Source organism: Pinus tabuliformis, chromosome 7 (genome assembly GCF_031772625.1).
Source record: "Pinus tabuliformis cultivar Carrire ecotype Pingquan chromosome 7, CPIR1, whole genome shotgun sequence".
NCBI lineage: Eukaryota > Viridiplantae > Streptophyta > Pinopsida > Pinales > Pinaceae > Pinus > Pinus tabuliformis.
The window spans coordinates 543,500,300-543,518,022 of NC_142293.1; the positions used below are offsets into that span (position 1 = coordinate 543,500,300).

Sequence of the window (17,723 nt, forward strand, 5' to 3'; positions counted from 1 at the left end):
CATGATTCCGTTCTAGCCATATGATTCCATTAGACATAATGTTATAATATTACCAGCCTAGATCCATCTTAACACGGGATCTATCAAGCGCTAAGAGAGATCAAATCTCTCAAGGTTAAACCTATTTTTGAGTGAAATCCCTGAGGATAAGTTTGCACATCGGGAGATTTGATCCCTCTTGATGCTTGATAGATATAGAGTTAAAATAGATCTAGAGTGATAGTTAAAAAAACTTTATTCATATCAACCCTTGATTTATTGATAGATGGAAATGAAAAAAAAATGATAGACGAGATATTGTTATTCCTCATGTTTCCTACTTGTGCAACATGATCTTGAAAGTGACCTAGATGATTACTTTAAAAGGATGATACCACTTGTATATTTGACAAGGCTATTTATCTCACTTTTATGGTAATGCCTTTTTGAGGTTAATTGCATAAATGTTGTTTGTCCAAAAAGTAATTCTTACTAAACTTGCCATCTAGAGAATTATGATAACATTGAGGTTCTTAAAGCTAAATCTTCATTCACTTAAAGTGGTTGTCCATGTAGATTATTTGTTTTGTAAAGATTCCTAAATATAATAATATTTTCTACACATGGAAAATAGCTTTATAATTCATATGTGATTATACATATTCTAATCCTCAATGGACTCTTCATTTTACCCGGGTAGAAAGTATCATATTCCTCTCAACCACCCATAATAAATTTAATTAACAGATATTATATTTCTATATATTAATAATTAGACATTAAAAACATATGTTTTATTATTTTTATTATTTTTAAACTTTCCCATAAAATTAAATTTAATAATTTTAGTCTCAACTTATATGTTCAAATAACATAATACATAGTACTTGGAGTATGCCTTAAAACTATTTGTGCTTGGCTAAGAACTCATTTTTCTCGGATGTGAGGAAATAGGGTAACAACCTAAGACCTACGGAGGTCTAGCAAGAGCAAAATCCTACCCATTTACGGACCATTAGCAGATAATTCTAAGTGGTGTGGTTTTTCTTGAATAATAGTGATGAGTCGGCCTTTATTAACATATTGTAACCAGATTGTAAGTGATGACTATCCCCACCACACTAGTGATTTGACAACTAAATCATAATGAATTTTAATATCAAATATATATTTTAACTTCTAAATTTCATCCTTCAACACTTTGAATTTGAGTGCAACAATCTAAACCAAACTTAATATTTTGAGATTCTCATTTTAGGTTTAACTTTCCCTACACACCAACCTAATAATATTTTGAAAATCAAATACTAGGTTGAAGCATCCCTTCTAATCTCGAAAATAATATGTAATTTCATATAACACTTCCAATGTTAAATGTACACTTTTATCACATGCACAATGTAGAAGATAGATGTTGTTTTCTAACCTTAATGGATCACATTGATATTGTTTCCTAATCTTAAGGGATCACAAATAAATAAGAAACTTTTAATTATTATTATTATTTAGTTTAAAATTATGAAAATATTAAAAGATCACAAATAAACAAGAATTTTTAATTTAGAATTTTTAATTTTAAGTATTATTATTATTTGGTTTAAAAATATGAAAATATTAAATTAGTATGTAAGATTTTTAATATTGATATTGTTTCTATATATAATGATCAAAATTTAAAAAATATTTTTTTTTTGTTTCTTTGTAATTTTGATAATATTAAAACATTGATAATTTAATAGGATGTGGTGTTTAATCTGAACTTGGTCTAAACTAGCAATTGCACCAAATGTTGTATGCCATAAAACATAAATTCAAGAAGAATAGTGACATAAAAGATCATTGAAGATAAAAATAACCCGAATACTCTTGTAATTGTAGTAGTAGTATCTATGCGTCTTTGTCTCTCTTTGCGTGTCCGTAAATGGTTGTATGCATTTGAGATTGAGATAGAGTTTCATTGGTTTCTTCCTATTCCAAATGAATCAATTTATGATTATTTTTTAGTTTTATAGGATTAGCCATAGTTACATGAATTTGTACTTGGGATTTTTAATTCTAAGGCATTTGTCACTATGTTAACATTTTGCTATTGAGTATAACCAATCTATTTCAGCATAGCTTGAATTTAGTAAAAACAACTATAACTAGAATTTCAGGTGTAGGTAGTATCAACAAAAGCTCAATCAAGGTCAAGAGACTCTACTAGAGGATCTTTTACTTGTTAGTCAATATGTTAAAAAAAAAAGTGTTGTAAGGCGATAGCATAGAGAAGAGAAATATTGAAGAAAAAGCATGTGGTATTGATAAAAAGGCATGTGATATGTTGTCAACTTATTAAAAAAAAACGTTTCTTTTAATTAGTTGTAGTTTCAGTGGCCTCGTTTAAGAAAAACTTCCAAACTCATTAACTCACAATATCAATAATTCATTTGCATTAAATTTTCAAATACTTACGATTACGGGTACAAGGGATACCCAAAATAATGTGTTCCACCCTAGGTAGATTAGTTTTACTTCTTTTCTATTTTCAGAGCTAGACAGAGTAGAGTTAGAGCACTTCATTTTTAGTAAGTTGAAAATGGATGATAGTTCACTTTAGGCTTTTTACCCCCTCTTTTCCCTAGTCACATTCTTTCGATTGATATTTTTCAGGCAAAGTCATTTGGAGAGTGCTTTGTGTTACTAAGAAGGGAACTGTAAGCAAATAGACTATAATGATCCAACATTTGTAAGATGTTAATGTAGACCTCCCAAGCGACTGTAGGAATGTAGATGCGACATGCCACGACAACATCGTGAGCTTAGTAGGAGGGCTGAGTGCAGTTGAATAAAGTCGAAGATCATGGGCTATTTGCAGCAGAGGGGGCGACAGATAAGATATCTTATAACAGAGTATTTCTATTAAGGTTGCAGGCTATACAATGTCCACCAATAATATATTGTCTTCCAGAAGGAGCCATTTAATGAAGCCATTAACCTATCGGTACAGGGTGAAGACTTCATAGGCTGGCACTCGTAGAAGGTCGAGCTGGAGTTCCGGTAGCATTTGGGTCATATAAAGGACCGATCCACTAACTTGCACATGCAAGGGCGCCATATAGACAACACACCAGGGACGATGGGCTGAACGACCAAGTGCACAACAACTTTAGCCTCAGATTCAATTCTCCAGTCAAATAGTCGGTCGTGTAGGAGACGAGGGATGCTCCTGATTTTTGTAGGCATCACAAACGCGTAGTAGATCCAATAATTTTATCGAGCAAACAATGATGCACCAACGTGTTTGGTGTAATCTGCTTTGGCTGATCTGCAGGCCAACAGAAGGCGTAGAACCTGGGATCTTACATAGAAACATGTCGGGAAAACATTTGTAGTGCAAGTTTCTTCCCTAAAAGCGGGGTTTCGAAATCGAATCTGAATGCAAAAGCTAAGTTTGTAGACATATCAATTTTTTTTCTCGAATTTGGTAAGCCTTTTTCTCTTAAGTCACTCCTGAGATGGCGGTAGCTTCCGAGGAAGGTTAGGTTTTCCTTTCGTTAATTTTTTGAGAATTTTCTGAGAGGCTGGGTGAATCATGTATGGAACCTCCAATGGACATCATATATCACCTGTTTCGGATGGCCAATTCGATTCGGTGATGCACTGTGTCTGTCAGATCTGGTATGGCTACCCATGTTCCTGTGTAGATTGTTCTTTTGGGCCGGTGGTTGCTCCTGTGTAACTATTTATTTGTGTATACCACTGCCCATTATCTTCAAGCTTGGGCGCACCCGTGATCTAGGAGGAAGGGCACAGATGGATCAGAGGGTTTCCGCAGGCATGAACAAATCATTAGCAGGCTAGTTAGTAACTGGCTGCGTGGGTGGCGTCCAAGGTTGAAAAAGTGTCTGAAAAGAAGATCACTCAGAGGGTTCAATAGTAGATGCGTTCAAGCTGGGGATGAACACAACAGTCGCATCTAGGGATTTTGCACAGGTTCGGTTGGCATATTTCTTAATACATGTGTCAAGGATCGGGGACGAGTATGCAAGGCATGAATGCTGAAGGAGGAAGATAATGTAGTTTGATTATTCAACTTGACTGAGAGTCGGCAAATCTGAGCATCTCCTTAATTCATCTGGTCTACATAGCAGTCAAAATATGCTAAAGAGGAGAACAGAGCGGTTGCTCTCACCGGAGGGCGCACTAGACATTTTAGGAGAGTGGGCACAAGGTTTAGTCGCTGGTAGCATTCAAGAAGAATGTAGATGGTGAAAGACATAGGTGGAGAGCATGACGAAGGCTCTAATGATGTTTTTTTCATCCAACTGGGGATGCATGGTAGATATCCAGTAGATTGCCTCTTGCATTGACAGTGATGGTGTTATTAAGTCAATGTGGCACATTTATTTTTTAAAGAAATACTTTGAACTGCACCTCTTCAACTCAGCCAAGAATGCTAATGATCAAGAGGAAACAGGGTTTATTGGAAAACACTTGGACATTAGCCTAGTGAATGAGCGGTTGGTCTGCATGGAACAAAGGTCAACATTGCATGGAAGCTCAGATTTTACAAGTGGATGGTCTGCATGGAACAAAGGTCAACATTGCATGGAAGCTCAGATTTTACAAGTGGATTGCTGCAGATTGAATTCAAACCCTTGAGTGCGCCTGAAACTCTCGTGACTCCTGAAAATACAAATGAAAATTACAATGAAAATTGCATGAGCGGCCCGCCTATTTAGAGGGCAAGGAAAGGGACTTAATGACCCATTATAAAGATTAACAAGTTAGAGGGCAAGGAAAGGGACTTATGACCTATTATAAAGATCAAACGGTTGCACAATTCAAGATCAAGATTCAAGATTCACAACAGTTAAAGCAGTGAGATTAACTGTATTATAAAGATCAAACGGTTGCACAATTCAAGATTCACAATTCAAGATCAAGATTCAAGATTCACAAGACAGTTAAAGCAGTGAGATTAGCTGTAAGTTAAAGCAGTGAGATTAGCAGTAAGATCTAATAGTGAAAAAGCTTTAATTGTCTAACAATAGATCTGACGGTGCATAAGGGTACAGAGTGATGATTGGGAGAGGAATAATTGGGAGAGTTCTTCCGATAGGAACACCTTATGGTGTAATTACCTTAACTAAGTACCAATTCATAAGAAATGCTATATTATTCTTTTATTTCTTGAAAAATGCTACTTATATTATCAACAAATTTAGTATAAGAAATATCGAAAGATACTTGGAGGCTATAAAAAGCCTTTTAAGTACCTTGATAGAACAACTTACTTTATTTTGCATACATCTGTCTTACATTCTTGCAGCAAGTATATAATTGCATACTTCTTTTGGTCTAGAATACTGGCTTGTAGCTCATTGTCCAGTACTAGTTGATGGGAAAATCACTTCTCCAAGGAAGTACGTCATTCCCCTGAACCAGGTCCTTGATATGGGTATCTAAGAATGAAACTGGTGCCTTCACACCAACAATTCTGTTTGCAAAGCATAATGTCCAGTGGCTTGAAAGGCCTTAGACCAACTGACCTGCGCAAACCCAGTCAGACCTTTCAGGACCAACTCTTCCACAGGACGACGTTTCAGTCAGGACCAGCGTACCAGCTCCAGCCCTGTAACTCCCATCCATTGGAAACATTTTCCAACATAATCATTGGGGTTTATTTCTGAGAGTGCCAGCAAGAACTGAGTCCATGTCATTCAAGAAAAAGAGTGAAAAAAGATGTTTTACGGAAAAATGGCTTCATCCATAATTTCGAGGAATATTGTTCATCCCCATGACCAGCGGAGAAAGTTTTACGAGATGAACCTTGCAAAGGACAACCTGAAGCTACATCCATACAAAGATACAGTTGAATGTAGACGAGGAAATTACTGGGAAAAAGGTATGCACATAAATGATGTTGAACCAGCTTGACTATTCTTTGCCACCATGGAGGTTTCACATTATCCGGTCTGATAGTGCAGGCAAACGTCTGAAGAAGTTGAGGAGGGAAGCAGGCAATGGCTCCCTGAATCTAGGGTGCCGAAGATAGTAGAAAGCTAGGATTATCAAAACTAGTTTGAAATGAACAATGTACAACATAAGTGAGATCATGAAACATGCAGCAATGAAAACTCCAGTAGAACGAGGATCTCTCCAACTAAGAAGAGCTTGAATTCTCTCCCCCTGTGTAGCAAAATCACCCAATACAGTCTGTATCCTTGCAGCCAAACTCCTTAATCGATCATACCTCATTCTGACATTTTCAGAAGCCTCAGAGCTCTGCAATGGATCGAATTCCTCATCAAGTTCATCCTGATCAACTGCATCTGCATGGGAAATTCGTGTATCCATCTGCGGTGGCATCCTAGGCCGAAACCTGTAGTGCCAAGCACCGATTAGGAAAACGTAGAAGAAAACTGTTGGTACAATGAGTTCTGGGTACCAAACGAGGACAAGGAAGAGGAAATGCACCAAAATTGTCGTAATGGGATTCCTCCACTTACATATATCATCAACCCATTTGGCAACAGAGACAATTCCAGAGAGAACATTCATAATTCTGAACCAGTTAGCCTTACTTCTCCTCATGCTCCACATATTAGATTCTGTGTCCAACATATATTGCACTACTTCCTGCCTCAAAGGTGGCTCAGCACGAGATAATCGCAATCCAACAATCTTCATTGCTGTGTTTCTTAACATATCCTGATGACTTAGGCTCAAGGGATGCAAATAATGCATCTTAGGAAGCAAGGGTTGAGAGTAAATCTGAACTACATCAAGTAAAGAAGGGCAGGAAAAACGCACTGCGAGTTCAATTTCTCCCATTTTTTTCACACCAGAACGCTGGAGAACCAACAATGGATAAGAATTTGTATAAACTCGATTGCTTTCCAGTGTAGAAATGCGAATCCGTACTTTTCCAATGCGAACATCCTTGAGCTCTGAAGACTTATCTGAGTTGTTCAAGTAGATGTGCCAATTATCAAAGACCCCTAAGGTCAGAACAGTGCAGGGGTCATAAACTTCCCATGTGTATTGCTCATTCCATCTTGGGTTAAAGCTATCAATAATTGTTCTGGTTCTAACCCATTTCTGCCCATACTTTGCTACACAGTAGGCATCTGTTGTACCTCTTCCTCCTTTGGTTTTCATAGGTAACATGTTTTTGGCTCCCAAAATTCCCAATTCAAGCACACCTATAGATGGTTTCCATAGCTGTTTAGCAGTTGGCCTCAAATCACTGCTTAAATGAGCAGCCTCATCCATTACATGATAGCCCCCATCAAAACACAAGCGTAGATGAATTCTTCCATGATACCTATCACTTGGTTCTCCATTTTCTTTTTCTAAATTGAACCACCTTGAGCTTACCATACTGTAATCTAGTCTCCTTTCAATTGTATTCAGAGCAATTCTGGTTTGGCCAAAGTTCTCCACATCCTTGTTACCACCGCTACTATGTCGATCTTCAACCAATAACACAAGTTGTTCCTCAAATGGTTCAGCTGCAACAAAGATCAAATCTTCATTCCAAAATGGGCTTGACAAGGTTCTAGAATTAGAAGTTCTAGTCCTCAAAACCTGCATACCCAACTGCACCCTCACTTTCAGTTCAGGAAGATTTGCCTTTTCAGGAATCTGCAAGTCTTGGGCTTCAATTATATTAACCCTCAGGTACCATAATTTTGGGGACAAATATACTTTTGATCTTGTATTCATCACACCTCCTGTATCAGACTGCCAAGCCTCTGGGAATGTTTCATCTGCTTGTGTTCCCATCCAAACCGCAAGCATAATATCACCTTTGACTCTACCGTCACCTTCCAGTCTAAACCATGAAGGTGCCAAGGGGCTGTCTGGAGGAACCCTTGTTGGAACTTCCGAGAGATCAAAGCAGACTCCCCCAAGGAAGTCATCCCTTGAACCGTCTGCATCCCATACAGAAATCTCCAGAGTGGGAGCTGATTGAAGTGTGTCTTTGCCAAAGGCAAAGATCTGGTCCCATTCAGGAAATGCAGTGCTCTGGAAGTTTCGTGTTCGAACAATTTCACCTCCTACTCTGATTTTCACAAATGGATCACCTGGATTCCCTGTGACAAACAATGAAGTTTATTTCCGAAACAAAATTAAACTTATCAAACTATGAGCTGTCCAATGAGTATTTTTTAGAATGGCAACTCACACATTGTGCCTAGATTCTAAACAACAAATACACAGAGACTGTAACAAACTCAGCTTTCTTATCTCTATGGAGTCCTTACCATGTCACACTTCTTACCAACATAATGAACAGCACTTCATCTCTAAAGAATATCAAATCAAACAAATACCTATAATTTGACTACTTGGGAACAAGAGCTTGAATCACTCTGCGTCCATTGCATTAACTGAGGATATTATTTTTTCCGAGAAATGATCAGTGAGAAACCCCTTAATTCAGAAACTTTCATCTGACATGACATCTTTGGCAAATTGATCCATGTTCATGTGTTTTTAGTATTGTCTCACTGTAACAATCCCAGTATATAACATTTCCCTATGCACGGTTGAATGTTTTTATTACAATATAAATGTGATAATAAATCTCAAAATAGAACATTACCTGTAGAATCTCTGGATGGAAGTGCTCTTGCCTTGACAATTCTCACAAAAAGATATGGCATTTTCTCTACCAAGTCATAAGTAAGTCGCTCATTGTGGCCTGGATAAGAACTGCCCAAATCCTTCATGAGATATTCCGTAGTCATGACTGAGGGCCGGGCCATGGTCGGTCTCTCAAGATGATGCATTATTGCTTCTGCCGCTGGATCTGCTTTTGCTTCTTCTGGGGGCTTCGTGGCTGCTTCAGCAGGCTTATCTTCTGTCGTTGGAGGTGATGCAGCCGGTGGTGCTTCTGCTGGTGGGGCTTCTGTGGCTGGAGCTTCAGCTGGTGGTGCTTCTGTAGCTGGAGCAACAGGAGGGGCTGCTTCAGGGGCAGGTGCTTCGGTGGGAGGTGCTTCAGTCGGAGGAGCTTCGGCAGGAGGGGCTTGTGCAGGCGGTGCTTCCGCAGGTGGGGCTTGTGCAGGTGGGGCTGCTTCTGCAGGTGGGGCTTCAGCAGGAGGAGCTTCTGCAGGTGGCGTTTCCGCTGGTGGGGGTTGTGCAGGGGGGGCTTCCGCTGGTGGAGCTTCTGCAGGGGCAGGTGGAGGTACTTCTACAGGTGGAGGGGCTTCAGCTGGTGGGGCTTCAGAGGGCGGGGGCGCTTCAGCTGGTGGGGCTGCAGAGGGCGGGGGCGCTTCAGCTGGTGGAGCTTCGGAGGGTGCAGGCGCTTCAGCTGGTGGTGGATCTGGAGGCTTAATGGGTTCATCAAAATAATAGATCTTAAGACCTAAAACCCCTTTGATACTAGAAAACATTCTCTTTTGCTGTAAAGGATAATAAACCAAAGTTTCCTCCCCCATCTTAGGAAACTGGTTCCCAAGCAACTTAACTCTTCCCAAAAAATGACTACGCCTACCAGTAGTAGTTTTCTTATCATTGTAAACCTCAACTTCCAGTTCTTCACCAATCATTGTTGATGGATCACTTACAGTAAATTCCAATTTCTCATTCCATGCAGGATTCAGATCCTTATACTTTGTCTTTGTACGCTTGCGATGTCCATCAAAGTCAACCTTCACAAATGCACTGGCTGATCCTTCTCCATCCTTCGGCGTGAGGTTCTTTGCATCTGCTACCTCCACAATCACCTTTCTTGTCATCATTCTTACAGGGCACACTTACCTCTGTGATCAAAATAAAGAGTAAGACATATTAATTTAGCAGAGCAGGTATTGCTACAATTACTCTCCTATACCATTCCCAAACTCTTCTTCAGTCCTATTGCATCTTCTTTCCCATATTTTTGCCCCAGCAAATTATACAATGAACTTTGAAATAAACAGCTCAAGGAATGCTCATAAACGAAGGCCTACCAGAAACTAAAACACAAATTTTCTTTGAGAAAGCTCAAAAACACCCTAACTAGCTTACTGGGGATGATCAACCATAAGAAACCAGATAACCTAAAAGACCATGTACACCTGCATGAACTACGCATTCTGTTATGTTTTCACAATAGCGCTAGATTGTCTGCACCGCATAGTGCAAGCTCCCTTCAACTTGGGCGCTAGGTCTGTGGGGTAGCTATCCTGCCAAAGTCCCCTTATACGTTCCTTCATCCTTTTCAGACTCGTGTCATTTTGTGAGTTAACAGCTTAACTCAGATAACTTCATTAGTGAACTCATGTAGATTGACAGAGCTATCTAAACAATCTAAATTTATATTTTGAAAAGAAACCCTCTGTTTTTTCTACTGGAAAATGAAGTCAAATCCTATAGGGTTCTTAAAACATTACTGCAAAAAACAAACAGACATTTGCACCAAAAGCCATAAGATTCATTCTACACTGAAGATGGATTAGTAGTGATCTAAGGGCCCTTCATGTGCGTACCCCTGTAACAGCACATTGAATGTAGGCTGTGTATTGGGTATATTAATTGTTGACACTAGCATGGACACATCTATACCCGGCTAGATATGCACATTGAAGTCTAATATACATCCTTGACATGAATAGCATATCCAAATTGAAATGGATACTTGCTAATTCTGTTGCAACCTCAGGGTACATACTATACTGATATTATTTAGATGGGTATGTACCAGTTCTGACAACAAATCCATGCCAAACTTTGCCAAACATATATCCACCATTACAACATCAATTCAACAATAGAAACTACAATAACTAAATATGCATGTACAGTCCAACCATAAGCTATTCTCCCTATATCCAAAAGTAAAAACTCACCGATTTTCTTCTATTGAGCTTTCTGAATTTGCAGTCTAGAGATTCAGATCAACATCAGTAATAGCAATAACAGCAAATCCTCCCTGTTTCAGCCCCTTCTGCAGTTTCTCTGAGCTGACTTCATGTTTCTATGAGCCATCAAAACAACAATGAATCTGTGGATCTGTAACAGCCAAACCTATCCTGTTTTAACGCATGCCTGTGGGACTATGTCCCGAGACATTGATGCATTCTCCAATCTGGATTCAATCACCTTTCACTTTAGCTTTCTCTTTTGCTTTATCTTTCAAACGTCTTCTTTTATGGGAATAAAGTGCCCAACCCCAAAGCACGTTAAAGTTTGAATCCCTGATAAATACCCTTCCGAAAGGAAGAGCAGGTAAATTTCTCAAGATTCCAACTCCGTCTTTATCCATAAGAGCAGGTAAATTTCTCAAGATTCCAATTCCGTCTTTATCCATAATCATGTGTAATAGGTCCTACGTGAATTTGTATAGAATAAGTTTATAAGGGATAACATCTTCCTAAGTACGTAAGGTTAAAGTCGTGGCAAAATATGACATTTAATTATAAATTATTATAAATTTTAAATAAATTATTAAAGCATATTATTTTAATAATATTTTAAAAGTATTGTATTATTATTATTATTATTATTATAATATTTTGATTAATATACTAAAAAGGTAAAGGTATACTTCGTGGCTAAGTTACAAGTTAATTGGTTGAAGTTGGCCATTCATCATACTTTACATATTATAAAAGTTATTTGGAATTTTTTGTTTTATAATTTTATTGATATAATGGTATTCGAGTGTTATTTTTATTTCATATGGTAGATTATTAAAAGTTATTTGGAATTTTTTGTTTTATAATTTTATTGATATAATGGTATTCGAGTGTTATTTTTATTTCATATGGTAGATTATTTAATGAAACATGATATAATAATATTGAAGGAAAAAACATTAACTATTTCTACATAGGCAATTTCAGATTTTGTGACTCTCTAGGGATTCAAAATTTAATCATTCGCCTCTCTATCATGAGTTTAAATAATTATACTAATGTGTAGTTTAACGAATAAATGAAATAGTCATTTTTCGAACACTTTTATTGGTCTATTTTGTCCAAAATCTAGTAGAGAATTTTAAAAATCATAAGTTTAAGTTGTTTAATTCACAAAAGATCAAATGCCTCATGGGCTTTTTAGGGTGCTAAATATATTTATGCATTCAAAAGTGCATTATAAACAATAAAAAATCATAATGTTACTAAAAAGTGTATTGTGGGATTCTAGCCAAAAAGTCATTTTGTCTATTACATAGACTACACCTTATACTAATAAGGCAACATGAACTAGTACATATATTGGTATCATATTCATGTTGAAAATGTAGCAAGAAAATCTCAGTTTGATTTGCCTTGGTCAAACTAGTGATAAAATTTGGAATTCCACATCAACAGACAACTTGGATGAGTTAACTGGGGTGACATGGTTGTTATCGCTCAGTTAGCTTAGTTAATTCGAGTTAGGGGAATGAACTTTAGTTATGTGCAGTGATTCCTAAATTTTAGGAGCCTAGGTTGAGTTAATTTCAGTTGTAACAATTTAAATAAGTTAAATTGAGTTATGGTTAGTTAAACTAGTTCCAACTATTGGAGGAACTAGTGGAAGGTCTAGTAGTGGGATGTGTATCTCAGTGATCAACGATTTAACTAATCAATCAGCCTAAATTAGCTCATGCATGTAGAGAATACGAGTTACCCATTTGAGATTGGAGTTCAATGGCAGTGTACTATCAATTGTAAACTATTCCAAGTTGTACAGGTGGTGCATGTAGTCAGAGGATCAGCCTAGATGAACTGCGCAATCCAGATTGAGGAATTCCTATATAATAGGGGCCTAATTCCTCAAGGCTCAAGGAAGAGTGCAAGGAAATAGGAGCTTGGCAAGTTGAGAAATTGGTTAAGTATTGATCAGAGTCAGTCAACGAAGTAGCAGGATAGAATATACACTTGTAGGTTGTGCTCAAGCTTGATCAAGCATATTGTATTCATCCAGATTCCTTGATTAATGCAATACAGATAGGAAGGGGTTTTGAGAAATTTATTTCCCCTAGATAATTCTTCATGTTTGTGCATTGATTCATGTCCCATGTTCATGATTTCCTTTCTCGATCGTAAAGCTTTCCGCAGATGAGTAGAGTAGATTCAAGTTTTATGTTTTAGTAGATTACATGAGCAATTTTGAATCTACATAGAATTTCTACAATTCATTCTAAAACTTTTGGATTGAACTTTGATGAAAATATGCTTGAAAATTTACCAATATGGATGTTGAATGATTCATTTGAAATGAACTTTGAAATATAGCACAAATTCTGGGGGTAAACAACCACGATGTTTGAACATTCCACAATAGAATCACCAAAATGCTTTAGATACAATTAGGCCTTGAACAACATCCCAATAAATAGTTTAAGAATAATAAGATGATTCTAGATTTCATGCTAGATATTTCAAAATATGTTGATTTGATGAGATTGATTTAAGTTGTTAGAATTGTAGATAACATATTGAGGAGACTAGTTGTCAAGCTAGATTTCTCAAACTCCGATTGAAGTTTAATTGGTAGGACTTCAAAACTAGAATTCTGATTGATATGACTTCCAAACTTGAAGTTTGACTATAATCATTAACGTTTTCACTTGGCAGGTGTAAAGTGAGAAGTGTGTTAAAGGGATCCAAGCTTGAAAACAAGATTATTTTCTTTTAATAGCTCTTTTATCACTATAGTGGTGATTTTGGTTTACCACTAACCATTGATCATAGTACCATTATACCCATCAATGTGACCCCTTGAAGTGTATAGAGTACCATATTTCACTCATGTTTCAATTCAAATGACATATAAAATTGGGCTGTAATTATGCCCAAAATTTTCCATGGAACAAATGTTTGAAAAGCCTTTCACTATTGTGATTTCTCCATGCAAATTAGTATTTATTTGTATTTGAACTCGACATTAAAACTTATTCAATGTTTTGGCTTTTAATTACGATTTCCAAAGAGTTGTCCAACCATAACGACTATTTTTATTTTTATTTTTAGTCTTCTTTCAACATCTATTTAATGATGATTTGTCTTTCCACAATGAAGACAAGTATGAAGATCAAAACACTCGGTATCCAAATGGAAAATTACATGGCAATGCTGGCATTTTAAGGAATTTACTCAATATTTTATTATCAACATTCTTGACTTCCTAGTTAACTTTGGAGCCCTGAAATTTTGATCATGAAATCCTTCACTCACAAATTGAACTAGTTTGAGGTATTTTGGAATATGAAAGTTGTTACGTTTTTAAGTCATGTATATTCTTGATGAATTCCAATTCTTCCCACAATTTGAAAATCATCTTCGAAAGATAATTTTGTATTTCTTAATATTCTTCATAAATGTTTTCTTTTATAACTTCAAATTCACATTTACTACTATTATTTTCACTTTATGTTTATGCATAGTGATTTATCTTTAACAAAACATTCCTTTATAAATTCACTACTAATAAATAATTCCATTTCCTATAACATGATAAGAAATCATCAACCATCTCTTTTATCATATTTTTATCAACCTTTTCGATTACATCGTTTGTGCAAGTGACATTGACCATTTGTATGGTGTCATTTGTGTTGCAAGTTGCATCAACCATATTCTCGATTTGCTACTCATTTTCATTTAATTTTAATTGAAGGGATTCAATCAATTTATCATTCCAATCAATTTTCTTATGAAGAATAAGAACTACATATCCAAATGATTTAAGGAGTTTTGTAATTCTTTGATTTCTTGATTGATATTTTGCAAATACTTTCCTCATTCACTCCATTTTTATTATTAGTTATCACGTTGGTCTGTATTCATCTCTAAAAACCTTATGGTGTTAGGTGATATCAATAATGCATCTCAAAGTGGTTTTTATAATGATTTGTCTTTAATGACAATGACCTCCTTATTCAATGTCATGTAGGTACTTTTGAAAATGTTCACAATTGATTTTTGACTTGAAAACACTTTATTGACTTTGAAATGGTTTGCAATTTCAACCATTATATATTTTAATGGTCATATTCAATAATTTATCCTTCCATTTATACAATTTAGTTATTTAATATATTCAACTCAATGGTTCAAAACCATATGGAATTTGACATTTTCGCAATGTTTCATAAAATTTAAAGAAATAAGCCACTCATTGCCATCACATTACATAACAAGTGCTGCATGCAGCTGGTAGTCCCTACCGTAAGCGAATGGCCTCCCTCAAGCACAAATGAAGCCCTTTTTTGATTTGTGCACCATTTCTCGTGCTTTCGGCAAAGAAGCTAGCTGACATCAATTCATGTGGGTGCTGTGCAGGACGATCATACTATCATAACGGTGCTTGAAAAAGTCTCTTCCGGATAATATTTTACAGGCGTTGTGGATTGTTTTGCTTCTTTAACGATAGTTACACCAAGTATCAAATAGACAAATCTAATTAGTGAATAGTTGAATGATATCATGCAGGACTTTTCGTTTCATCCAAGATGGGATGACGATGGTAAGAGGAAACATAATGCACAAGTCGATCACTCGAAGAAGGCTGGAATTTTAAATTTATGTTAATGTAAATTCGATAACAATGATTATTTTTTAATACACGATTTTAGGTTTTGAATATTTTAGAAACGGTTAAATTTCTTTGTATTTATATATGTAATTTTTTTTAATAATAATTTCTTTGTATTTAGATATGTAATTTTTTTATAATAATGGATTGAAAGCAGTTATTTTTAGAAGAAGAAAAATAGGTCACTTGTCTAGTTCCATAGAAGCAAAAATAATATCAAAGTTAAAGTGATTACCTTCAGCCTCAGAACAAAACATTTTCTAGATTGGGGAAGGTGTAAAATATGTCATGATTCTAGATATGACATTCTATTTATTTTAAATTTTCATTTGCAATTAAAACGAAAACTATTCTATATTCAATATGACCTAGAAATTTTATTTACAATTAAAAAAACTATTCTATATTCAATATGACCTAATATATGATAAAAATTAAGCTTGTTTAGGAAAATAATCAATTATTAACTAACTGAGATCATAAAAATGGTATGTTTGGTTTTTATAATTATTTATTTCAGGAATCAGATATGATGTAAAAATCAGAAATACTTTTTTTTCTTCGGAAAATGCAAATATTAACATATTTATTTCCATCATAAAGAAATAAAATTACTAACTTTTATATTAAAAATAGTTTTTTATATGAACCTTATAATCTACAAAGTAGAAAATAATATGAATACAAATACAACTTTATTATTATTTTTGAAAATGCTTTTTCAAATTCAAAACACATGTGGTCTCATGTCTATAGATGTCTATGGATATGGGTGAACAATTTCAGGTTGTCGCACCCTGGCAAAACTGAAGAAGTTGTGCTGAAAATTCTCAAATAACAACTTTATATCTTGCAGATGGATTCCTCTGTTGACATTAGCAAGAGAACATCGAAGCTAAAAGAGAAGTTAGGATATTTTAGTGAATGAGTTTTTCATATTTGCATTATGCCATTATATACGTCATTTATTACAGATATAAAGACACCGAGCGTAGGAACAGTAATCTAAATAAAAAATAAAAAGTTAATAAGAAATAAAACAATTAAAAGGACGTGGGGCAAGCATTTGGGGAGTGCATGCAACCCACCTGTCACATCATTGCTATTTCATAACCTCATAAACTCTTCCTAATTTCTTAATGGATGTGTGTGTCCTCTCCTGTTAGTCGAGTGGCTGGCGTGTTGTGGACTCCCAGGCTTGCATGCAAGCCACGTGTCCCCTTTTCTTCTTTTGTAAATGACATTTGACCCCCCTCGGCGTGTTGGCCCCAGTCGATTGACATTACATCGTCTTCTGGATTTGTTCTCAGTTTCTTTGGCTATGCGAGTTTCTGGATGTTGATTTAAATTGCTAAATCTGACAACCTCTAGCTCAGTGGCAGATCATTTGACTGCAGATCAAGAGGTCACTGGTTCGAACTGGATTGGGCCCTCTTCCATTTCGGCTTTGGCTTTGGCTATGCGAGTTCACAAGTTTGAACCTGGTTGGGTTCTCAAGTTTCTGGATGTTAATTTAAATTGCTAAATACGAGAACCTGCGGGTTGGGCCCTCTTCCAAACACGCTAGCAACGTTGGGCACTAAATCCTCTAGCACGCGACACAATCCAGTGTGGCAAACAAATGATTGAATCAATCTCTCTAAAGGCAACGCAATATAAAATGGTTGATGTAATTTGTTTGCAGGAGGAGGAAACGAGCAGCTGCAGTGGAGTGCCTGCTTATACAGATAATAATAACAACGCTGGAAGTGGAAGTGGAAGCAGAAGCAGGGTTACACGACACAATCCAGTGTGGCAAACAAATGATTGAATCAATCTCTCTGAAGGCAACGCAGTACAAAATGGTTGATGTAATTTGTTTGCGAGAGGAGGAAACGAGCAACTGCAGTGGAGCGCCTGCTTATATGGATAATAATAACAAAGCTGGAAGTGGAAGTGGAAGTGGAAGTGGAAGTGGAAGCAGGGTTATAAATGCAGTGCTCAAGGCATTATGTGTGGCTGGAGCGGTTTACCTGATTAGGAAATTCTCCAAGTTCACCCCTCCGCAGGATCAGACGCGAATTGTTGCAGAAGCCATCTGCGGAGAGAAGGTTTCTATATCCACTTGTCCTATTGATTTCATTAGTGGCAAATGCTTGGTTTAATTCAGGGTTAAAATACAAACGAAATTGAATTTGTTATTTGCTTCTATCGGCCATCAAGCGAGCAAGCAGCAGGGCATCCTATGACCCATTTCAATCTCA

The 17,723-nt window shown here is 36.3% G+C and overlaps 1 protein-coding gene across 3 annotated transcripts; it reads right to left on the minus strand.

The window, feature by feature from the left end:
- Positions 1-5,241: 5,241 nt before the first annotated feature.
- Positions 5,242-11,136, minus strand: LOC149248478 (FT-interacting protein 7-like). 3 transcript variants are annotated; one of them, XM_089458456.1, is made up of 3 exons: positions 10,803-11,136; positions 8,576-9,734; positions 5,242-8,063 (listed from the first exon to the last, which is right to left on the minus strand). In XM_089458456.1, the coding sequence occupies exons 2-3, from the start codon at positions 9,711-9,713 to the stop codon at positions 5,926-5,928; spliced, it is 3,276 nt and encodes a 1,091-aa protein (XP_089314582.1). In that variant the 5' UTR covers positions 9,714-9,734; positions 10,803-11,136; the 3' UTR covers positions 5,242-5,925. The 3 variants fall into 3 exon arrangements, with proteins under 3 accessions (XP_089314582.1, XP_089314583.1, XP_089314584.1); XM_089458457.1 differs by lacking the exon at positions 10,803-11,136 and adding an exon at positions 10,032-10,648; XM_089458458.1 differs by lacking the exon at positions 10,803-11,136 and adding an exon at positions 9,924-9,947.
- Positions 11,137-17,723: the final 6,587 nt, after the last annotated feature.

Bases quoted from the DNA above. Each gene is read 5' to 3' on its own strand.
- LOC149248478 (XM_089458456.1), bottom strand. From the start codon at position 9,713: ATGATGACAAGAAAGGTGATTGTGGAGGTAGCAGATGCAAAGAACCTC. The intron at 8,064-8,575 runs GTAATGTTCTAT...TGTTTGTCACAG, and splicing joins TCCATCCAGAGATTCTACAG to GGAATCCAGGTGATCCATTT.